This window comes from Lissotriton vulgaris, chromosome 7 (genome assembly GCF_964263255.1).
Source record: "Lissotriton vulgaris chromosome 7, aLisVul1.2, whole genome shotgun sequence".
Lineage (NCBI taxonomy): Eukaryota > Metazoa > Chordata > Amphibia > Caudata > Salamandridae > Lissotriton > Lissotriton vulgaris.
In genome coordinates, this window is record NC_141695.1 from 847,842,439 (window position 1) to 847,868,444 (window position 26,006).

Here is a 26,006-nt window from a genome sequence, read left to right on the forward strand (position 1 = left end):
GGAGTATGAAAGGAAAGCGCTTTGGGTTCTCCTTGACCATGCAGAATTTAACTTTCCATCTGGCATCATTTTGGAAGTGCCACCTGGATGTTGTGTGGCACAGATACCACCAGGTGAAAAGCTTTACGAGTAGGAGAATTCAAAAGTGAAAATGGCGCAGGACAGTACTGCTGTGACGGGGAGTCTCAGACTTACAGCTAGATTCACCAAAGTCCCGATTTGCGAGTCCTTAATAGCGATTATTAAGGAATCGCTATTAAGGACTTGCAAATCGGGATTCATGTAGAAATCGCAAAATAAATTGTGATTCCTACATCCTCCTTATTTGCGATTAGCAAATTGCTAATCGCAAATAAGGAATATCTCCCCACACATTCCTATGGGCCAAAGGCCCATAGGAATGAATGGGGAGTTATTCCTTATTTGCGATTAGCAATTTGCTAATCGCAAATAAGGATGCGATTTCAAGGGTGCGAGGGGTGTCCAAAGGACACCCTGTAGCACCCCTGAAATGTGAATTTACACTGATGTTGTGCACACACATGTCCAAAGGACATGTGTGTGTGTAACATGCAACTTAGAAAAATTCATTTAAATGCATTTTTCTAAGTTTTCGCTATTTACCACGAGGTTTGACTTTGTGGTAAATAGCGCTCCTAAATTGCGAATTCGCAATTTTAAAATGTTTCATGAATAGCATTTAAGGAATCTCTAATAGAGATTCCTTAAATGCTAATCCTCGCAAATTTGTGAATTCTTTATTAGCGATTTTTGCATTTGGGATGATGAATCCCAAATGCAAAAATTGCACTCGCAAAGGGCCAGATTCTCAGAATCTGGCCCTTTTGCGAGCGCATTTCGCTTGATGAATCTGGCTGTTAATTCTTTACACTTGCATTGGGTAAAGAGTGGATAAAGCTGAAAGAAAGGAAATTCTGGTCCATCAGCAAGCAGGTCTGTCTCAACCATGTAGAGTGCAAGTCATAGATTGCTGTAAATCAGCCAGTACTGTAGCTCACCGGGCGAGGGCAGCCCCAGATGAGAGCTGATGTCGCTGCCTTATTGACACAATTTGTCGAACACATATTCTTGTCACATAAGGTGTCTTTCTTTTTTATTTCTAGTCAAACCAGACCCACCCGAAAATCTGCAGAAGAAGGATGGCTTCATAACTTGGCATTATCCTGCATCCTGGAGCAACTGCCCCTCGTTCTTCCCTCTGTTGTTTAATGTTTCAGTGTTTGAAGCAGAGAAAGGGCCGCAAAACGGGAAAAAACACAGTAACCTGCCCTGGGTAAGTCATAGTGCTAGGCAGCGAAGCCCTGCAAACAGAGCCTGGTGAAAACCAAAACCAGCCCTGGCAAAAGAATTCAAACAAGCCTCACGCTTCAAGACTAGAGTGGGGTCATGATTGGGTAATGGAGGCCCACTGTGCCCTGAAAGCAGCTCCCAAGTCTGCAGCCCACCAGGGAATTGCCAGAGTGGCCTGTCCCACACACTGCTCAAGCTGCTTGCCACCATACATATGCATGCCATGTACACACCCAAAGACACACGCTAGGGCATATACGCATCATGCATAAATACACACTACTCAGTACTACGCCCAAACTGCCACTGGCATACCCCTAGTCACCACAAGCACACATTGAACCGAGTCTCATAGAGGCACAACCGAACTTTTGGGTATCATGCAGAGCGGTTGCTTCATCCACACAAACACACACGTATATAACATATGCATTCATTTAAGACTCTAGTTCCAAGGATCCTTCGGTGTTCATTTCCGTTCTAAGAATATTAAACGTAAATAAGTAAATACATGCACAGACCGATAGGCATGAACATTTTCTGTGCCCTCTTCCCCCACACGAAAGTACGTTGATAGGCATCAGACACTGTTGGACCCATGCTCTGAGAAACACCTGACACATGGGAGCACATATCTACAAGGGGACATCACCACTAGAACGTCACTTTTAGTGATATTCTGGTGCCGATATCCTGGCAATATCCCCTTATTTACAAAGCGGCATTAAGCCACTTAACGCCTTCCCTGCGGGGCTCATTCCACTGCTGTGCTGGGGGGGGGGGGGCGCACGCAGCGCCCCGGTGCTCATGACGAGCTTGGCTCGTCATGCAGCACGGTGGCGCTGTGCTCATGATGAGCTGAGCTCGTCATGACCATGCCCAGTCCAATGGAACGCCCAGCACAGTAGCGGAATTATCCCCATGTGGGTACGGCGCAACGGTCATGACGAGCTGATCGTCATGAGCACGGAACGGGTTAAAGTGGCTTAACGCCGCTTTGTAAATAAGGCCCCTTTTCATGCTTCACTTAGTGTGAAAAGGACGTGCAATGGTTGTTACAATTTTTAACATCACGTTCCGACATTTTATTGTGAATATATCCCATAGTGCGCCATACACAAACGCACACAAAGTTCTGGGCATCACATGCATACAGGGGCTTATTTACAAACCCCTTGCACCGCCCGTATGTCACTTTTTCCCATGTTAATAGTGACGCATTGACGGCGCAAGGGGCTTGTAAATAAGCCCCACAGTGGCCCAATTCGGCTTGTGCGTTAATTGTAGTTTTCTGGCTGTTTTCTGATTTCTGTTTGCTTTGCAGACCCTCGCCAACAGCACCAGCATGCACATGCCAAATGTGAAACGATTCTGCATCCAGGCCCGGGATAAGTTCCACACCTCGTCCTGGAGTGAGAGGAGCTGCCACTCCGTGTAGGTACGAGACACTAGCCATTCCGCAGAAGGAACCGCGGGTACCCTGTAGTTGTGGGCATTCAGGAGTTGCCAGCTGGGAGGAGGGATTGGGGAGCTCCAGTGACACAAGGTCACCAGTTACAGGGAGGAAGCTGCAGGTATAAGTGGCTCTGTGCTCTGTGGTGTTGCGACTAGGCGTCAGGGGAGGCATGAAAGGAGACCACACGTGTGTACTGTTAGTGGTCAGTCAAGTGCCTGCCACGCCCAGGGTCCTGGGCTTTTTATTACTTATTCAACGTGCCCTCCGTCCCTACGTCGGGCGGAGCCATTCAACATACGCTAAGGGAGGGGGGGAGGTGACAATTACAGTAACGCTGTTCGTGGGCCAGGGTGGTTGCGCCCACTAAGCACAACACTACATGCTCCACCCTTGGAGATGCTGCACAGGCAATGGAACAGGAAAGCTGCAGTGCCTGCGAGGTGCTGGTGGGAGGGAGGGGGCTGCTGCTGCTGGAGATAGGGTGACCAACTGGCATTGGTGCAAATTCAGGACGGGGAGTGTAAAAATTCAGGACAAAGGGTCGAAATTCAGGACACAAATTCAGGACAGGAGGTCAAAATTCAGGACAAAACTTCAGGACAATTGGATACGTTTTACATACACATCAGAGGTCACGCAATAGTATAGAAGTAAGCCCAGCCATATCCAAACATATTCAACAAATTGCAAACCTATCCATCATGTATCCTTCCATCTATCATTTCACTCACCCATCCCCTCATCCATCCTTTCACTCATCCATCCATTATCCATCCATCCACCCTTTCCCCCTATCCATCTGTACACTCATCCATCCACTCTTCTCCCCATCCATCCATTCACTCATCCATCTAGCCATTTATTCTTTCACCCATCCAGCCATCCTTTCACTTACTCATCCATCCACCCAGTCACTCATCCTTCCACCCTTCCACTCTATCAGTCATCCATCCATCCTCCCTTTCTCTCTCAATCGACCCTTTCACTTGGCAATCCTTCCTTCCATCCATCCACCCACCCATCCATCTACTAATCCACTCATGAATCCATCCATTGACCCTATCACTCATCCATCCTTTCTCTCATCCATTTATCCTTTCACTCCTTCACTCATCTATTCATCCTTTTGTCCATCTACCCTCCCTTTCACTCACTCATCCATCCTTACATCCACACTTTCACTCATTTGTCCATCCATTCAACCTTGCATTTATCAATTCATCAATCCATCCATCATTTCACTTATCCATCCACCCACCCACTCACTCATGATCCACCTTTTCACTCATCTATCCTTCCACTCATCCATCCACCCTTTTATTCATCCAGCTACCCTTCCACCCATGCATCCAGCCATTTACCTTTTCTCTCTTCCATCCTTCCACTCACTCATCAATCATCTCTCATTATCCATCCATTCAATCTTTCATTCATCCATTCACCCTTTCACTAATTCATCCAGCCATCCACTCATCCCTTCACTTACTCACTCGCCCACCTTTTCATATTAATTTTGAGCAGAGCCTTTTTGACAAGAGGCCTATCAAGAAATTCACCCTCGCTGCATGAGCCATTCCAAGACTGGACAGAAGCCACCCAGGGCAGAGACAGGATCCACCACAGGAGGGGGACAGGAGCCATCACAGGCGGGGAGCAGGTGGGGGGACAGGAGCCATCACTGGGGCGGGGCAGGAGCCATCACAGGAGGGGGAACAGGATCCGCCAGGGTGGGCATGCAGTATTGTAGTATAATCTTGGTCTCTTCCAGGGGGGATGGGGGGGGGGAGGGGCTCCTCACCCCCTCCTGGACAAGACAACGAGAAGACATGCTCTTTACAAAATGTTAGTTTTCCCATCCCCTACTGTGATGTACAGTACTTACAGGAGATGCTCCAAGAGAACTGATTGTCCTCCATACTTTGTTAATTAGTGTGGGTGCGATTGTGCCATTTCTTAATTTTATTACTTTAAGACTGCATGTTAGAAGAAATTACAATTTAGTGACAGTATTTAAGCTCTGTGAAGAGAACCAGTGCTGCACAGTGTAATCAGGGCCGGTTCTAGGATTTTTGGGGCCCTGGGTAGAAATGAAATGTGTGAGCCCTCCTAAATCGCAGAAACATGGCACATTCAGGGCTGTTTGCATCTGAATAGATGCCCCTGCTCCTGAAGCTGCCGCCCCTCCCTCTCAGTCACCTTCAAGCACCTCTTAATAGCTCATCGAGGGCTGGAGGTGTGAGGGTTGTCATCCCGCTGTGCCTCTCCAATGCTGCCGGGTATCTGAGCTTTGCATCAGTGTCAAGAAGGGAGGTGTTTGGAAGCTGAGCCGGCTTCGGCTTAAAGGTAGTGCGACCGGTCCCCAAGGGTAAAATTACGGGCAAATGGCGTCCGTTAAAGAATGCTTCACGGACAACGGACAGACGGCCGAAATTACGGACTGCCGTGAAATTTACGGATAGTTGGTCACCCTAGCTGGAGAGCTCTGGCACAGGGCACGTGCACGTAACTGGAAGTTGATGAAGTTGCAGGCTGCGAGCAGCCTCAGACACTGGGAAGCTGTGTGCAGCAGTGAGCCCCAGGCCGATACAAGAACCACAGACATGGTGGCACCGCGGACCAACTTCCGTCTTTGCAGCATGCGGTGCAATGCCCATGATATTGAGTTAGTGGACACTTTCACAAACAGCGTTTTTTTAAACAACCACAAACATTGACCAATGCCCCTCACAGGGTAGAGTTTAATGCATCATACTAATTCCAATCTGAGTACTTTCCATGTGGAGTAGAGTCTTCACGTTGGTCAAGGTACTACTACTGATGTAGACCTTTCTAATCACTGGGTCACCACCTTTATAAATTGGGCGTGCAAAAAATGAATGTGCCAACAGACAGTGTGTTCAACACCATTAAGGCTACGCAGGGCGTAGCCTGCTTGCTCCACTACTATCCCCTCCGGAGTCACCCTCTGTAGTAATCTTTCAGATTTCTTTTACAATAATTAGACACTATTAGTAAATCTTTCCAAGTCAGTGCTCAATTTGAAACAGTGGTTTGCGGTGCTCAGCACAGGCACTTAATTGTCAACACTGGCACTTTTGACAGTCTACCACACGGCGGCTCAGCTTGTCTAATTTTGAAACAAACACAACAACAGTCGCTTATTAATTCAACAAATCCACAATCACCTGAAGATACCCGGCTCCATTACAAAGTCATATAAGCTTAGAACCCTAGGAGTGTCGCCCTATACAACCAAGTGTTTGTTTGTTAGACCATCACCCACTTTGAATCGTTATGCTTCACCATCGGGTCTCATCCTAGTGCCTAAAAACCAGGATGGGCTCGATCATATTCCAGGGAGCAATTATGATATGAATTGCACCTGTATTCTCAGAATGAAAATCCCTAGGGCAATCTAGTTATCCCCTTTATTGTCTGTTGTTCATGTACGGTTAACAATCAATAGGAAGGGGTAAGCAATGGGATGTAATGCTCCTATTACCCTAATATGCTTTTTAACATGTTTCAGCCCATAAAAACTGGCCTCTATGGGTCCAGGGCTTTCATCAGGACAAACTAATCCCCCGGAAACCGTTAATCACGCTAATCTAGGGGGAGGCATATAATCATTCAACACAAAGTTTCTTGCGTATAATAGCTCATGAGAAATGTTCAAACTTGATTCCTGTAAGAGAAGGGCACAACATATTGTATAGAGAGTATACAAATGCTCAGGTGAACTCATCATCCAATGTGAATCTTGTGCTTTCTAGGGGTGGGTGAACAATTCCCCTTAGCTGGTGGAGTTTTGCCCACTCCGCGCAGAGTTCTGAAAAACTCCGCGACGTGAAGCGGAGCAGAGTTTTTTCTCTCTCGTTGCTCGCCAACGTTAAGTTGCCGAGCGCTTGCGAGAATAAATTGCATGCTAGACCTCCCCCCGGCGAAATTGCTGCTCACATTGAATAGAATGTCTACTCAAGCGGCAGAAAGCAGCAGCACCCACTGATGCGGCACGTAGTGCCGTTTGTGCTGATTTTACAGCACGGGACAAACTACCGGCACTAAAAATCAGTGCGAGCAGCGTGATTTCACAGACTCCGCCTCTGGGAGAACTCTGCAGAGCTCAGTGGAGTTTTTCCAGCACTTCAAGGAGTTCCGCGGAGTAAAACTCTGCGAACTCCGCGCAGGCCTAGTGCTTTCACACTGTGATTCTGCAGGTTCATGTGACACTCTTAAACCGCAGCACACGCATCATTCCTCTATTAACCAAAATTGCTGGATTTGAATCTCAAGTGTAGACAGAGGTTCCATACTGTGAACAAGTGCATAGACATGTGCTGAGGACCAAAGTGTAGGTAAACGTAGCATAGAGACATATAGTGCACACTGTTATATGACACAGATGAGAAAACACAGCAGACATCCATTCTTACCCAATTGTGGAATCCTTCAAGGCAGCGTGGGATCAGGAGGGGGACATGCCACTATAAGCAAACTCTATGGATGAGTACTCGCAGCATAAACATTGCTTTGTAGCAAATAAAATATCAGCATAACCAAAATAACTAAGTGAAATTAACCAAAATGAATCAAACTGATAACCAAAATGGCGGAACTAGTCTGCTTAGCTTGCATCATCATGGGCGCCATGTTGCCCAATACCTATTTCAGCCCTCACTCCTCCTGGCTTCAGCTCAGTTAACTGCCTGGAAGCCTCGCCATATGAGGCCTCCTCTTGGGCACCTGCGTGGGACGTCTAGACATGATTACATCATCAAGGAGGACCATGCCTCTTGGGTGGATGGGATTTGTAAGGTTGTTTCAGACGTAGCGGTGTACTGTGCATGTCAGTGTATTGTATTGGACAAAGTTGACAGAGTCAAAACAACTTATTTTTAAACTAAAATAAATGTGCCTCAACAGCAAAGATGTCATAGAAAAATAAAAAATCTGTATTGTTTAATTTATTGACAATAGAACAATTTTCTAACCTCAACTATTCGTAATCACAGGATGCTGACAGAAAGGAACATTGAAAGTTGTTCCAAAAAGGCCTGCATTATTCAATAGTTACAGACTAGCGGTGAGAGGAGGAAAACAGATGATATACTGTCTTGGAAAGAGGATAAAAAAACAAAGGCCTCAAATGTTATAAAGAATAATAAAGAGAGTCATAGGGAGTTGAGCTGATTCCAGAGTGTATCATCATTTCAACCCTTTTTATGTGTGCCAAGTCTATAAATCCATTGCTGTTCACGCCCCAGTAGGGTTATTTGTATGTCATTACTGAAGGTAATGTTGTCAATTACCGTCCAAGAGAGGTCGGTATCATGGTGTCCTTTATCTAAATAACGTTTGGTCAGTTTGGTGGAGGACCTCTGGCTGCAAATATTTCTTAATCCATTAGTTCAATATACATTAAAGATGACTAATACCTGCCTCGTAGCCTCCCAAGCCATCCTTGTAGCTTTGAGGGCCTGGAATACGCAGAATTGTTGACAGGGACAATGGATGGAGCAAGCGGCACTGGCCTCTTGACAAGGACCGTCACTTATTCTTTTTACAAACTAAGCACTGTTCCAAACTTGTCCCTCCCATCCTGTCCGACCAATTTCTCCTTTCTCACTGCTCCCACTCTCATTAAATTCTCCCCTCCTCCGTTGTGATCCTCTCACTCCTGGTTACCTCTTATCCTCAGGGCTGTAACCACTATTGCCAAAGTAGGGGGTTCAGTGAGGGCAAATTGTATAAATGTCCTGTTGCTGCTGAGCACATGGCATGGATGGTCTCTGTATCAGGTGGGCATAGACAGGAGGCGGTGGTTGAAATGTGGCACCAAACAGCAAATAAATAAGCCCCAAATGCTGTTCAAGCATGGTAGAATCTAATGGCTACTATAAAGAGGGGTTTTCATTCTTAACAAAATTAGGCCAGTGTGATAAAAAAAACATGGAGGCTCGAGTTCTACTTAATAAGCGTTATAAGAAAATGTACCACAGAATATACCACCCATGGGAACAGGCTACGGAAAATGTTATGGAACTCTTGAGAGAAAAAGGGTCTCTCAAAGAGTTGTTATTAATTGGTCATGTTTCTATGTTTCAGGTAAATAATTAGTTTGAGCAAATACATACTTTAAAAAAATCAATTGTGATAGCTCAATGAAGAAACTGATTCTGTAGTTCAGTTTCAATTACATCAGTTTGTGGGGATTTTGTTTCATAGTCTGAAGAATGATCTGATGCTTGCCTGGACTGTCTAAATTCAATGCTTTTGTCATTATTGTGTTATTAGGTTACATGGTTTGGTGCACATTATCGAATTCTCCTAGGTCTGCTCATTTTGAGCAATGCCAGTGTTTTGCTGCACAGGTTCTAGTCTTTTCAGTGATGTGGTCTGTTTTACCACAGCCTTTGCTCGGCTGCTTTGTTTTATCTTACATCACATCTTTAGCAAGGGCAGACCCAACGCCCACATTAAATATATGTTAAATAATTGATCACACTGCTGTCTGTGGTGAGACCGCAAAAACAGCACCTTAGAGGTAGGGACAATGTGAAGCTCAAGTTTGAATCAGTCTCTCGCACACACTGGCACACCTACACCACAGGCCCTTTATAAACAAGGAGGCTGGCAGATAACATCACACCAGCATGGTATAGCATAGTCTACCAACATCTAAATGACAGACCTTCACGACTGAAGGAAGTCGGCAACACATATTCTCCCAAGACTCACCAGGAACCATACCACTTAAGAACCCACTTCTGGCTTTTAAATCGGATACTTTTTTATTTCAACTTTCTAATCATATGCCTGGCCTTAAAAAAGCAAACATAAGATCATTTTTAGCTTAAAGGATGGGGAGTCTCCTATCTAAATTGAGGGTGTTGGCAGGTATGATGAACCATATCAAGGGAATACCAAAACAGTTAATAAAAGTCGATACAACATAATCAGATTTTTAACATTTTAAAATGAGAAATAAATGGGTGTACTGGAGATTTGTTAAATACAGTAATAGGTTTTTAGATGCAATCTCTTTGATATAAATGGAATATTCCTCTCTCAAAAATTAAATTACATATTATCTTACAACTTTAGGGAACTGTGTAAATGACGGAAATGTACAAACATACCACAAACGAGTAGCTGTGTAGCTGCCAAACATCAAGGTTTAACCATAGTACTATTGGGAGAAAGTGAAATTGAAAACATCTAAGCTTCAGTAGAGTCCAGCACAGAGACAGATTTTAAATAGCATTTGTTCTTTTATGACACATTCATTGCCAGCATAGATCCAGACCCAGAGAAGTAGACGTTTTATTTGTTTTTAACTTCTTTCTTCTCTTTAGGACCTAGAAATTAATCACCTTTCTGGGTTCATCAGAGGTGTTCGGACTGGGAAAAAGATCATTACCAGCAGGCAATTAGAAACTCTCAGCCAGCCAGTAGACACACTTGCACAGGAGCTGCTCGTGTTTGGGGAAAGGAGGAGGGGCAGGGGGTGAATGGGGGATGACGGATGTGAGAAGTTGGCCTGGCATATGCTGTCCACTATTCTAGTGAGTACCCTGCACCAGTTCAAACGACCCCTATTGACTGTAGGTTTAAAGACCACCTATATAGAAAGCTATGCTAGTGGTAGCTGTGGAGAGCAGCCTTCAGGCTAAGTCTTGAAGGAATGTAAAGCAGCTTGTTTTACCAGTCTATAATCTCATGAATGACCAAATGAAAGGAGAACCACACCAGGTATATATATAAAATATATATATGTATTCTAAACACATCCCTCTAGTCTCTTTATGAAGCTAGAGGCAAAAGTACATTCAGTAAACTAAATTAGCTCACAGTAAATTAACACAATATACGTTAAGCCCTAGGGGCATACCTAACCATATATTAAGAAACTAGTATACGAACCACGACTGACATAGATACAAGGACTAGAGCCTTTAGAACTCCTTGGGCCACCAGGAACCACCCAAGGTAGTGACGCAGGGGACGTGTGCAGTGTCTAAACAACAGCCGCGAATCACCATTAACTTCTACAGGGGAAAGTCGGGGTTGGAAATTTAAAGATTAAGAACACTTAGAAGAGGACTTGGAGCAAACCCCTATAGAACGAGGAGGTTCTAGAGCCAACACCCACGGGAGCACCGGAGTACTCGAGTTACCTCACCAAGGGAAGCCAGGTGCATAGGTGTCTTTTCGTGTTGGGTTTCGTCGTCGATTTCACTGGCGAGCTGCTGCAAAGTGTAGTTGGCGACCAAGTGGAAAGTGTCTGTGTGGATCCAAGGGTGGATCGGAGGTGTGTAGAACCTGAAAGCAGAGGGGACAAAGTCTGGGTCAATTGCCAGTGACCAGGAAGGCGATGAGCGGATGCCCACCGATGTCGGGTGATTTCAGGTGAAGAAGGTGAAGCTTGACTCTTCAGCCACGAGGGTCAGGTGGTGTTGATGATGACCAGGTGGTGGATTCAAGCTGTCCCACAAAGGATGTCGAGTGCTGCGGTGTCGGTTTCTGGATTGGACCCAACAAGCCTTGGCAACAGCAACCCACGCAGAAAGCAGAGATTGGCTTTGGTGCAGACCAGCAAGGTCTGATGGACTCACCCCTTGGTGAGGAGTCAGGGCACCTCTGGAGCAACCAGGGAAGCCCAAAGAAAAGAAAAGTTACCTTTGTGGGGACCCACCAGTCGACGGTCCAGGGATCGCGAATGGACCTCGAGCAGAAATGCTAGAAGCAGGCTCACGGAACACTCGTGGAGTGTAGGCCCAGAATTTTCGATGCAGATGGTGCGGGGCTTGGACTACAAGTAGCCCAATGCACAACTTCGGGAAAGCTTGGGAAGTGGATGCACTAGCAAATGTTCATGGTGTCCAGAAGTTCCGGTCCCACATCACTCGTGAGGGCTTCGGGTCTCAGCTTTGCTGGGATCTCGTGTCAGCCTCTGAGAAGTATGAAAGTCCGTGTCCTGAGTCGCAAATACTTCGGGGTCCAGCGGGAGCCTTGGAAATGCAGACAAGCAAGATGCTTCTTTGCTGCCTGTTTGAACAGGGGAGTCACTGCTTGACCACAAGGGAGGTTCTTCCGTCTTCTAGTCATGTAGAATGTCGAAGTTCCAGGATTTATGTTGCAGAGTTTTTTCCAGGAGTAATCTGAAGTCCTAAGGATTGAGGTCCTATACTTATACTAAGAAATGGGTTGGACGTACTCTGGGGACCAACCTATGTGAGGGTTTGGTAAGAGGAGCGTTTACACCCATTCCCTTTGTCCAGTTTCGCGCCAGAGCAGGGGCTGATTGCCCCTACAACCGGTTTGAACTGGGAAATGCACAGGGACACCCAGTGTCCCCAGCAATGTCTGAAAAGCATTCTCTGAATGCACCCACCCAGCCCCAATACAATAAAGCCTGTCTGGGAGGTGGTTACACCTCCATGTGACAGGAAACCTATTGTCCAGGCCTCCCCTGCTGGAGTTTCGTCTAGCAGCAGGAGGTCAGACCTGTGTCTGTGGCTGCAGCATCCATTTTGTGATGCCAGGGCTCTTTTAAACTATTACCGGTTAGGTCAGTGTGCACATGTCTCTCCCTCTAGAACTGTGGAATTCTACCCCCGCCACCAGGAATGGTGGGGGGATTCCAGAGTGTTTGACACCAAAGACGACATGTTTCTATGCAGCCATTCCAAAGTTAGCATTTACCGCAAGATTATAATGCACTTAAGAGTATATGGTCTGGCTGCATCACAGAACAGCTTCAGAGAATAGATTCCAAAAGCTGCAGTGGGGTCCTGCTCATGCATGGGCACCCTCTCACACAAAACCAAGCATTCTGCTTTCAGGATTGATAAGGCCTGCCATAGGAGTGACTTATAGGTTTATATGTGTCAGTGATTAAAGGTAGATATAGGTAACCTATATCTTAGTAAGGGGTGCACCACCTTACCCAGGCTGCAGTAGCAGACCTGTGGTGCCATTTTGGAAGGCTCCCCAGGGATGGCATAATACATGCTTCAGCCCCTGGTAGGCCTCTGGGGTACCTATGCCCTTAGTACCTAAGGTACCATATACTCGGGACTCACAAGGGTAACTCAGTAACCAATCTGGAGTGTACCTAAAGTACATGCAATCATTTTAGAGAGGATGCAACTAGGCTGGGGTCCTGGTTAGCAGGGCCCCAGCCAGACTAAAGTCGAAAAACAGTGAAACACACGCAAAAAGTGGGGGTAACCATAGTAAGCAGATCCTACTAACCTACAACGGAGACAAACAGAAAAAAAAGTATCTGCTGCCCTCCAACATCGCGTCGCGCTCTTCTGCTCCTCTCTACTGCAGGCAAACAGTGGCTCCAAGCCTGCCCTGTGGCCAATCCTGAAGCTGCTCTCTTGTGAGGATTGGCCTGAGCGCCGATGATTTGCGCTGCAGGACAGACTGGGAGTCTGTGTCTGCTCTTTCCAGCCCAGCATTGCAGCTGAGTTAGAGAGAGCTCCACTGCGCATGTGGGTTTGGCCGGCCTGAGAAGGCCGGCCAAACCTACATATGCAGTTAAGGCGGTGCAATACACTCCCCCTCTAGCTTGTCACCACCCACACCCCACCCCAATCCTTGGCACAAGCTAAATAAAATAGATTTTAAACCCGTTTTATTATCATTTTATTTTCCAAATTTTTTAAAGTGGTGGCTGGGAGGCGATGCTCCTCTTCCATAGCGGAGGAGCCGCTGCTGCACTAAGGGCCGATTTACTAAACAGAGCTCAGCAGCCAAAAATGCTGCACTGCTTTGCCTGACAGGGAGGGAGTAGGAGAGTGCCATGTCTACAGAGATGTGGCTCTCTCTTCCTCTCTCCCTAGCGCTGGTGCAGAATTTTGCTGCTGTGCGCCACGCACACACCGTTGCCCCATAGTGCAAGGGTGTGTGCAAGACTCTGGCATAGGTTTTACACTGGAACCGTTCCCTTCCAGTACAAAATACTATGTCTGGACAATATTGAAAACGTTTCGTACTTTGTGTATATGCTGTATATTACAGCACACATGCAAAGTCGGAAAAGAAAGGAGGAATTACAACATTTCTCGTTTTAATGCCTGGTTACAAAAGGCATTTTTTTTACATAAAAAGAATCACTCATGGCTTTTCTATTTTTGGTAGACCTGGTTTTGCATCAAAAAGAGAGGGCAGTTGCATGGGAAATGACCTCTTGGTGCTAAATAAGCAAAGAAGCACTTTGTGTTTCTTTGCATTACTTTTTATTTTTTTCCAGCGCAAAACAAGTTTTTCCCTGTAAAATAAGTAATGGAAAAAAAAACATTTCGTGCTGGTTTGCGTCACTTTTATGATGCAAATCCAGTGCAAAATCGTAGTAAATCACCCCCACAATTCCCCTTAAGATACCCTCAGAAACCCATAGCCGGTTGCCCTTTAGATACCATTATTTGGCTCTCAGGCAAGACCAGTTAACTTTAAGCCTGCTGTCAGATAATCTTTGTGATTTCCTCACAAATACCTCCAATAGGGCCTTAAGCTCCATGAGTATAATCTTAGAAACGCTTAGATTCTCAGTACCATCACTACCTTTAAATGCTCTCATTCAGCTCTCAGAAACGCTGCCCTGAAGAGACATTTAATCTTTCTTCTGTCCACCCTGCATTTGGTCCTAAAACTCCCCAAAGCAGCTCTTAGAGGCCATCAGGGTGCCATCAGAAACCTTCTACAGACCCTCAAAAGACCCTTGTTTTATCCTCAGAGACACTCTGAACCAAACATTAAAGCTTACTTCCTCGCACAACCAGCTGCCCTTCCATCAAGTCTTCAGAGCCCACTTCTAGCTATTCAGCTTTTCTTCCAGCTGAGGGAAAACCTATCCAGGAAAACATCACATCAATCAACCCTGGTTCCCCTAGCCATCCCTGTCCTAGAACATGCAAAGGAGGTGGTGACTAACGCATCAACCACTCTCCGTGGCCATTGCTTTCCTACTGGGAAAAAATGGATTGGTTGCTGGTCTTGAGAAAGAAAGAACACTGAAGAGTTCTTTGTATTCTCTTATGATCACCCCATCTCTCTCATGCCTGGTTCTTAGCCCCATACAGTGTGGTCTCTACCAAATCCTCCTAGTTATACATTCACTACATGAATCCCTGCCTGACTTGGGAGCCTCCGCTGGCACCGGATCTGTCCTGGTCTCAGTTTTAGTTTGTCGGGTGAGGGTGGGACTGGGAGTACTACCCTGCTGAGGAGGGGGCTATCACCCTCACGCTGCTGGACTTTTTAATGGCTTTTTACATGGTATTTCTCCACATTTTCTGATACCAACTTCACGTGAAGAGGGTGAGGTAATGGGCACTTTTCTGGTTTTACTCCTTTTGTCAGACTGTCTAATCTGTCTCCCTTCTGCTGTTGTTTAAATCCACCTTCAAGGTCCCCTCGTGGCGTTCCCCAAGGCTTGGCTCATACCTTTTTCCTTTTTAATATTTATTTTTCCGTCTTGCTTAGGTCATGTGGTTTTGCTTTCTTTGCATATGTGGATGACATGAAGTACATTTGTCAGTTACGAAATTACCAAAGAATGTTTGTGGTGTTGTCGTGTCATACCTGGAATCAGGAACACTGCTGGGTTCTACAACTCTTCACAGTGTTCCTGAAAATAAGTCTTCTTGTGCTCCTGACGACTCTGTTCTGTCCAACGAGCACAGAGAAAAAGTCTTACTCCTGTGTGGTATAAGGATTATCGGGGCACATGCATCAACCTATTTAGGAAGTGCAAACGGTGCGAATCGGTAAATTTGGCTGTTTGCACTTCCTAAATACGTTTTTGGGATGCATGAAACAATTTTTCAAAATTCGCTTTTTTTTGCATTTCCTAAAAATGCGAATGCATTTAAGGAATCGCATTTGTGCGATTCCTTAAATGCAATGCATCAATTTTTAAAAAAATGCGAATTTTGAAATAGGAAGTGCAAATTAACACGAGGTTGACCCTCGTGTTAATTTGTAAAATTCTTTTAAAAAGCACAAAAATGCATTTTGGAAAGTGTCATGTTACAGACACACATGTCCTTAGGACATGTGTGTGTGAAACATGCACTTTAAAATACATTTCAGGGGTGCAGGGGGGGTCCTTTGGACCCCCCTCTGCACCCTTGCAATGCATCAACAAATTGCGAATTCCAAAACAAAGAAATGCAAAATGGCATTGATTCCTATGGGCCTCTAGGCCCATAGGAATCAATGTAATGCCATTCCTTAATTGCAATTCGCAATTAAGGAATCGCAAATTCCGAAAATTAAGAAATCCTAAAAAAATGTAGGATTTCTTGATGTATAGGATTTTGCAATTCCTAAATTGCGATTCCTTAATTTTCGCAATTTAGGAAATGCAAATTCCTACAATGATGCATGTGCCCCATCATCTTTATAGGTGATCCGATTTGTTTATCATGCAATTTGTTCTCTTGTTATTCATGCCTCTGTTTTTTCTTTTCAGAGTTCAAATTGTATTTTGTTTATTTGTTTTTGTTCTTTATAAGTTGCTTTAAAGTGTTTCTTTATTTCTCTTTACGAAGGGGAATGTGTGGTGTTGTCGTGTCATACCTGGAATCAGGAACACTGCTGGGTTCCGGATTCCAGGGAAGACGGTTACGACCCAGGCTTCATGATTAGACCTGTTTCTGTACCTCGCAATAAATACTCTCCAACTACCCTCTTGTTCATGGAGTATCATCATTTCAATGTTCCAATTAATGTATTCTGAATTATGATAAAATTAAGGTGCTGCTTGTTGGAGGTTCGCCTGGTCTCAGGTTATTGAGTCAACGACAGACCATAACCCCATGCATTACCTCGACCTGTCACCAATGTCCACAATGTAGCCATACATTTTTATCCCTGTCTATCAGAAGAAAAGAAAATCAACAAGTTCACCTCTACTTGCATTTTCCTTATTGATATCCTGAAGAAAAGCATACTCTTCTCTGTATTTCCTTTTATAAAACCATGACCCAGGCTTTGTTATCTTCCTGCTTGCCCTACTGTAATTCCCTTGACCTCCGCCTATCTTTGGATCTCCTGTACAGGCACATTGAGAGTGCAAAATGTTGACCTAAAACAACTTTTCGCTCATCCACAGACAATTTATTCTTAATTTCCTTGTGTTGCCACTCTCGTCTAGGCAGGCAAGCCTTTCCTTGCTTAACTATAATAATGTGAAATTATTTCCTCCTTCACTTAGATCTATGTACAATCACTTTATGTTTTGCAAGAAAAAAAAAACTTGTATATTTGCTTCCTCTCACAACACCGTCCCAGCGTAGGTGACTCAGGCCACTTAAGCCACTGGCTAACTTCACAGATTAGTGACCCCATTCTGCTCTTTCAGACCAAACCAAATAAACCAAAACAAAGATCAACAAAGCCCAAAGGCTGGCAGGTAAAGCCCAACTTATTGGGTTTTCCAATGTTTGTTCAATTAAACAATGATGGAATACTGCTGTCTTATATTTTTAGATCTGGCAAGAGCTAGGTCCTTTTGTTTTTATTAAAAATATAAACACAATACATACTTACAGAGGTTTTCAGTCAGCCCTCTTTATCCTTTAGTGTATTGTAATGTCATTAGAGGGAGGATGTTGCATAACAGCAGGAGCTGCTGACTTCAGAGCTGGTGGTAACCAGGTTCAAGTATCGGCGTTGGCATCAACATCCTGTGATTCTGGGCAAATCACTTAGGGCCTTTGTATGACAACTGTAGGACCGTAGCCGCCCCTGCCAGCAACCCTCAGCGCTGGTTGTCCAAAGACCACCGTGTTACGAGTTGACCACGGAGCCGGCGGTGTGAAGGCAGTGCAGCAGCGTTAAATACTCGTAATAAAGCCCTTAATCTCCCTGGGCCTACACTTCAGCGCCTTGAGACCCTTGCGGGTGATATGCCGCGCTTTACCACTCCTGGATTTATTTATTCATATTTTCTTCCACCCTAGCATGTATCATTGGGTACAGGTCAGCCCACTTCAGTCATTGGCGTACCTGACTGTGAGTAATGGCATTCTGCTCTTTCACAATGTGCATATCTGCAGAATACTAATCCCTTTCAATTCAAATATTTATTAGGGCAATGTGTGCTTTTATATTACAAAATGTATAATTATAGTTTGGTTTTTAGACATAGCTTGTTTGAGTGTCAAGGTAGTGGCAACTCCCCCAACATTGCTAGCAGACCCTCCTCCTTCACTAGGGGGGGTAGGTATTATGTTCCATCTTTTTGTTTTTACTCCACATACTTGCAATCGTCTCTGTTCATTTGAAGCAAGAGCTTAAGATGTAAGCTTTTTGGGGGAAGGGTACTACTGTGACCATGTACTATAAGGAACAAAATACACTCTGCGGTACGTTAAAAGGATATTGCAGGTCACCTCGAAGGGATGAAAGACGTCGCAGAATGGATGAAAATCAGCCGTCTGAAACTGAACTCCGACAAGACGGAAGTCCTCATCCTCAGACCATCTCCCTCCGCCTGGGACGACTCCTGGTGGCCCCCAGCCCTGGGCACCGCTCCCAAGCCAACAGACCACGCACACAACCTGGGCTTCATCCTGGACTCCTCCCTCTCGATGACCAGACAAGTCAACGCCGTCTCCTCATCATGCTTTCACACCCTTTGCATGCTTCGCAAGATCTTCCGATGGATCCCGACCGAAACCAGGAAGACGGTCACCCAGGCCCTCGTCACCAGCTGACTGGACTACGGAAACACCCTCTACGCCGGAACCACAGCCAAGCTACAGAAAAGACTCCAACGCATCCAGAACGCCTCCGCCCGACTCATCCTGGACATCCCCGGACGCAGCCACATATCCGGCCACCTGAGGGACCTGCACTGGCTCCCCGTCAACAAGAGGATCACGTTCAGGCTCCTCACCCACGCACACAAGTCTCTCCACGACCTGGGCCCCATGTACCTCAACAACCGCCTGACCTTCTACACGCCCACCCGCCAGCTACGATCTACTAGCCTCGCCTCCGTACCACGCATCCGAAGAGCCACCGCCGGAGGCAGATCCCTCTCCTACCTGGCGGCCAAGACATGGAACTCCCTCCCCATCCACCTTCGGCTGACCCAGGACCATCTCGCCTTCAGGAGACAACTCAAGACCTGGCTGTTCGAGCAGTAGCGGACCCCTTCCCCCTTCCCCCAAGCACCTTGAGACCCTTCCGGGTGAGTAGTGCGCTATACAAGTGTTATGATTGATTGATTGATTGATTGACCTCGTAGTTCCGTGACCGTGTGGAGGCATTTGGTTTCGGAACTCTTTCCTTGTCACTGAACTCCTCGGTGACTTGCTATGTTATTATAATATATGGCAGATGCCACTTTATCCCTGTATCATCACCTCTGGAAGGGTTGTACAGTGATGCAGACCCCCGACTGGGTACTACTATTCCTACTGATCGTGGAATTGACAGAAGACCAGTTGTGAAAGGGTTCGGGTGCATCGAGTTGCAGCATTTGGACACTGGACTCTTGGGGCAGAATGAAAAAACAAAGACGTTATAAAAGAAAAGGGAACAAAATGCGCAACAAGAGACAAATAATCTACACAAAAATGCAACCGACCGGAAGTGTATTCGTTCTTGCTCACAGTATGTCTGGATTTCGTGTTAAGCATTGTAAATGGGGACCTGAAATGCCCCTTCCGGTTACCAGTGCAGTTTAAGAAACACAAATACAAAATGTGCTCTAGGAAATTAAGTAACAGTTACAATGTATTGTACAGCGCTCTGATGCTTTCTAGCTTGGGTCGCTCTATAAATACCAATTACATTACCTTGGTCAAGCCTCAAGTCCAGAGAGCCCCATAAATATTCACTGCTGTCCTGTAGCTCCACTTAGCGGTACTACATGAGGATGACATTTCAGTGTAGTATTTGCATATATTTTTCTCAAGCAGCCTAAAGACGCCGCTAAGGCTAATGGATTTACCTCAGATATCCACCGGCGCCTGAAATTGTTGCACTTTCGTAGGCCGAGGTTTATAGGCTCTTCTGGCCTCCAGTCATGCGGGGGAATAATACACAGGCTTTTTGGAGAGATGGGCAAAGCAGAAAACTAATAGGGAGAGGCAGAGCCAAGCTACAAGACCGATCTGGTATTTAATAGCCAAAGCTCGATCCGAGTCATTGACACATTTAGCATGTAAATCATGCAATAAATGACATAGAAACGCATAATAAGGTCTTTACTGCACGCTTATTTCTTTAATGTGTATCTTTTAATCTAGCAATATATATATATATATATATATATATATATATATATATATATATATATATATATATATATATATCCTCATCGAGTGATGTTTATTTTACTGGTTAATGTTTCCGAATATGATGTCAAACACTTTAATTGACCTATATCCAAGGGGGGTTGTCAAGTGAACTGTATAGAAGGCCAGGTAGTTATATTTTAAGGAGCGACATTGTAGAGCTTTAAACTTATACGAGTAAAGCGTTTGTGAAGCGCATGGAGTCAACTGGATAACTTCAGGGGGCGTGGCTTGGTCAGTATGACTTAGTGCGGAGTAATGTTTAGATTTCAAAAAAATCAGGCTGGGACATCTTTTTAAAACACATTACACGAGAAGCAGGGTACGGGGGGGGGCTTAAAGGGCAGTGGGAGGGGGAGGAGTATGAATAATTTGGAGTACTTAAAACGCAATATTTTCAAAACGAATCAACATCGTTTGAGGCCTTCAAACCATAGACGAAAGAGAGTGTGTGTGTGTGTTGTCAGTGTGGCCATGTAAAAATCCCAGGTAGAATCCACCAGACACCTCACATTGACTGACTGAAAGCCCTTCTACCCAACTATTTTATAAAGAAGAAATTTTTGTGTGTGTGGGGGGGGGGGGGGTGTAACACCCCAAACACCCCCCTGGAGCTAGGCTCTTTCAAGGTACTCTAAGATTTGACGACCTGGGGATTTAAGACACAGTGAAGTATAAAGATTGCAGGAGATCACAAAATGTAGTAGATTGGGGAAGCTAGCATTTGAGTCCACATTTTCTGGTCGTCGATTGTGGGAATCAGAGACTCTACTGATATCTCTTTCTTTCTCTCGTTTACAACAAACGGACAATCTTTTGTCTTAAATTGTTTCAGGAGCTAAATTAATACACGGTGTTCAATAAATGTAAACAGCATGTGTTGCATCAACTCAACACAGTCTTTTAGGACAAAAGACAAAACTAATTGTGGAGCAGTGCTTAATTTGTGCCGGTGTTGCTGATGCTAAAAACGTACTTGTATTTTAGGGGAGCGGGACACAATAGGCCTCCCGTTCACTTGTGCGGTACCTACACTTTTTTAAAGGAGAAGGGAGTGTACAACATGGGGTACAATTCGTCAATTACGTAAAGATGGCCTCCCTGAAGCGCCGACTGTCAGCTCACATCCTGAAAAGCAACACCACAGGCACTGCCTCATACTGTCTTCTCTTCCGCTTCTTAGCGCAGTGCGCTTGTGGTAGTCTCTTGCGCGTTGTTGCAGGAGTCTAGAGCCTCACTGTATTGGCCAGCCACAGTCCATAGTCTGACTCCATTCTGACCCTGTCCTACAGTTTACAGAGTGAGGAGAGTAACCAGGGCCGGACTGAGAACCAAAACCAACCCTGGCAAAGTGCTCGGCCAGCCCTCTGGGGGTGCAACCGAGCTCTTTGCCGGGGCCGGTTTTCGGCCGATTTTGTTACAGGGCTGATTTTGCAGCTATGCTGCAAAAACGGCAAAGTGCTCGGCGGCACCCACAACACCCCGGGAGGAGTGGTGGGGTTGCGAGCACTGTGCCAGGGACGATTTTGGTTCCCAGTCCGGCCCTGGTCAGGAGCAGACCCTGCCCATTGCAGAGATTCCCACAGAGAAGCTATTATGAAGCCATGTGTTAGCCATATAATGTCCTGCATCATGTATCATGCAATTGATCTCTGATGTCTTCTTTTCTGTTTCTGGCAGACCATTGACCCAGGAGACTCAGAAAAAAGGCAGAAGATAGAAAAAAATACAGAAGCAAAGCACGTGTGCCTGACGAAGCAACTGAACCATCGCAATTCTATTCGACCCCAGCAAGATGGTGATAACCAATACCACATCCAGTATTCTCACCCCATCTGTCTCATGACATTCACCCCATAATACGGGGCCAATACTGCCAGCAATCCATTGACCCCAAAAAAGAGAAGCAGACCTCCCAGCATGAAAGGCAGTGGTGGCAAGCAATAAGAGGCCATGGTCATGGGCAGGGTAAGAACCACTAACATGAGACCATGGCACAGAGCAATGCATTGACACGCAGTGACGGGCCATGGCCACTGCACTCCCAAAGGCAATGACCAAGATCAAGGTGTAGACTCTGAGAAATGCTGACCAAGACAAAGGATTTGACACCATTAACACAGCCTGTGGATCTCAGTACTTCCTCATCCCCTACAGAGAGGCCATGGCATGCAACACGTAATCAACCCCAACAAGAAACCAAAATCCAGAGCATTACATGCATCTCCAATGAACAGTCACCCCTGAGCAATGATAAGCCCCCAATAAGAGATCATGACCCAGAACTAGGTATTTGCACACATTGAGGGGCCCAGAGTAGGTAGACATCCTTCACATCGCATGCGATACATCGCATACCATTACAACGTGGTCGTTACAATGACCGCGTTGTTACATTGCAAACCATTACAACTCAAGTCACTTCAACGACTTGCTGTCAAGGGCAGAAGGTGTTCGATTTAATATCCAACACCTTCCCTACTGTTGCACAGACTGGAGTTGGAATAGTAAATTATACTATTCCAACCTCCAGCAGTAACGACTTGCTTTGTTATGGTATGCGATGTAACAATGCGGTGGTTGCAACAACCATGCTGCAATGGTATGAGATGTATCACATGCATTGTAACATCGCATATTCCCCAGAGTAGGAGTAATGTAACAACCCAAATGAGAAAGTGTGACCACAAGCAATTTATTAACTTACATGTGAGATCAAATTGCAACAGTATTTTTGAACAGCACACAGATAATGTTCCTAGATTTTTTTCACAAGATCAATGGGGTTTCCTGGTTGTGATCTGTTCATTCCTAGTGAATTTATTTAGTTTGTTTAGTTACCTCATATGAAATCCCACCCAGTATGGTCAGTGTAGATGTTGAAAAATATTTTTTAGGAAAGAATGGGATTTTGCCCAGGGCAACAGATTGGAGTTAGGATCAAGCTTATACACCAGTTAAATCATTATATGTTTATTCAGCAACTATGAGCATTGTTGTAAGCAATTTTCAGAAATTGGAGTAATTTATTTTGAGAGCAGGCACCATACCAACTTAACAAACACAATCTGGATATATCATAACACAGTGTTAAGAGGATATCTGACCAATTCCTGGTAACACCGGCACACACACACTGTCATTTTCCAGAAAGCAGCATCATACATGTTCAATGTTCAATAACACAACATATTATAAAAGTCAATGTCGATTTAGAAAAAGCAAGAAAAAGGTTGTATGAAAAGCTTGTAAAATGTGTTAAATTTGAGAAACTCAAACTGAATATATGAATGTTTCAAGTTTTGAGGCAAAGTGGTAAAAATACTCAAAGGAGCAATAGATAACCCTTAGTCACTTTAGGTACCAAAAACAGCCACCAAAGGCTGATCTTGCACTTGAATGGGAAATAGCGAGGAGCAGAGACAGTAATCTTCCGCGTTGGTACACTTTGATCCTTGCAAATCTTCAGGTTCCTCCTCTGGAGGATTTGAGTAACAGCTCTAAGTGGGAGATAGACCTCCAATCCCCTACCTCCTTTTAAAACAAAGAGTCCCAAAAAGTTTTCTTATGTTTGGAAAGTGACTTATGGTCTTTCCTACAGCCCTCAGTGCCTCTGGGCAGACTTCAAAGCACAATGTCCCTTCTTCCTTTTGTGTCCCTATAAAAACAACTCCTCAGGGTAGTTCAAGTCTCTGGATGCCAGCAGGAGTCAGGATTCGTCCAGTCTTTTTTGTCCAGTAAGCAGACAGAAGCTTTTTTTCTTCCAGATGTTTTTTCACAGGGCAAGGACTTTTCCGAGGAAGAGGCGGCAAGGTGCCAACTTTATCGTGTGCATTAGTAAATGATTGGAGAATTCCCTAAACCAAATTTTGACTACTTTCTCTAAGAACTCCAGTCTCTTTTTCTAAATATTTCTGAAGACCCCTGATTCTGCAACATCAATCCTTAATCGACCATTATCATCCCCAGCATAAATGCCCTGCCCAACCACAGGCCAAGATGAGGAATAATATACTGATAAAGGTAATGACTAAGAGCGGTATCAACCTCTAATTAGAAGCCATAATCCTAATCAATCCATCTGTCTCCACGGGAGGCCATTGATCAGCCTTACCAAACGATCTTGATCCAGAAACAAGACATTCCAGCATCCATCTTTCAACGACAGCCCACATGAGTTGCTGTAGTCATAGAGGGCCAAAATTTGATTCCATCATTCCTTTCCACTGTGCCTCTATCATGGTCCTTGCCACCATCTGCCTAAATCTAGTTGACGGATCATGAACAACTGACATCATTTTCACATAAAAGATATATTTTTAAAGTATCAAATATTTTTTTCTAATTTATTCTAATATATATTTAATAGTATTTAATGTACAAATGTCGCCAAAGAACCAAATAAAGTATATATCAAACATTTACACTTGGTTTGTGGAATCAAACATTTTGTTGCAGTATCAGAACTGTGGCTGTGTGGATGGAGTGGCAGCCGGAGGTTGAAACATGAAGCTTGATTTAAGGTTGGTGGTAAAGGGAAAGCCTTTAACATCTGGGAGGAGTGCTAAATCCAGGGAAGTATCTACTGCTCAGTGGTGAGCATCCGACCATCAGTGATCCCACCTTGTCAATATCGTATTTAACACATGATGCTGCAGTATGCCCGTCGCTAAGTCAACGGTGGCGGGCACACCATTACAGTATTTCTACAAATAGACATCCCCCATGTGATGAACATCTCACTCTCAGATATGCATTCAAAAAGGTGGGGCACAACTCTGCTCAAGTTAAGAAGGAATTCAACCTGTCATTGTGGCATAGAGAATATCACAAGTAAACAATAGAATTTGTGCCAAATGAGTCTTTCTAGGTAGAGATATATGCAGTGGCAGCTGCCACAGGTAAGAGTGGTGAGGCGGTGGGGCGGGCTAACAGGGAAGTCAATAGATGATGGAATAGAAAGAAAAATAATAATAAAACCACTTACCTTGCGCTCGCCGCATCGCCGAGTTCTGGAAGTTGAATTCTTGTAACGCTGTGGAAGTAATATACCTTATAACGTTATAAGCAGTGGAAATGTGTGCCCTTCATGGAATCTGAAGAATAGGAAAGACTAACTGAGGAACACACATGTCATGCAACAGCACAACAGTGCTGACTTACCTGACAGTGGATGCACTAGTCATAAATACACTCATGAAGATGTGACATCTAATGTGTACTGGTTACAGTACAGCTAGTTTTCAGATTGGGGTTGGCACCACATTGACTAAGAGGTTGATTTAGACTTTGGCAGTCAAAGGTAAGTCATTGATTTGGCAGAGTACATTAAACACGCCATACACGAGTATATTTCAACCCCCCACCAATTTAGAAATTTTCCGTCAGTTGCTGACAACTCTAAACATCGGCAGGAACCGCTGTCACTGTGGTTCCTGACAATTAATTAATTAAAAGTTTGCCAGATGGTAACATCAAAAATATATGGTACCATCAGTCGAACTTATAACATGCTTTTGTTTTTCAAAACTAAACCCCCAAAGAGGGATTTTGTCTTTGAAAAAAAGAAAAACTAATGATCCTGCTCTCCAGCTGGTGTGGAGGTAATTAACATGTTTTTACTGTCCCTTCGTGGAACACTTTTTACACATCGGTAAGGGAGAGTAAAATCGGTCCATTTGACCTCTGACTCTAAATTGGGCGGGCGGTCAGAGGAGTATATCAGTGACAGAGATGGAGTCGTGTCCATCGCAGTTATACTACAGATCCGCCCATCTATATATCAGACAAGCGGACCTTCAGTTTGACAGAAAAGGTACTCCGTTGCGACGGAGTACCCTCTCCACCAAACTCTAAATCATCCTTAGTGTAAGGGGATCTAGAAAAACAATCTCTGCGTCTCTAGAAAAATCTAG

The 26,006-nt window shown here is 44.8% G+C and overlaps 1 protein-coding gene across 2 annotated transcripts in view; it reads left to right on the forward strand.

Moving 5' to 3' along the window:
* Positions 1-24,517, forward strand: part of IL12B (interleukin 12B) — a 72,529-nt gene extending 48,012 nt beyond the window's left edge. The window contains exons 6-9 of one of the 2 annotated variants that reach the window (XM_086931211.1): positions 1,125-1,294; positions 2,636-2,749; positions 21,772-23,789; positions 23,905-24,517. In XM_086931211.1, the coding sequence (XP_086787337.1) occupies positions 1,125-1,294; positions 2,636-2,749 (284 nt within the window). In that variant the 3' untranslated portion in view covers positions 21,772-23,789; positions 23,905-24,517. Of the gene's footprint in view, positions 1-1,124; positions 1,295-2,635; positions 2,750-21,771 lie in introns of both variants that reach the window. The other variant, XM_086931210.1, reaches the window with a different exon arrangement.
* The last annotated feature ends 1,489 nt before the right edge of the window (positions 24,518-26,006 follow it).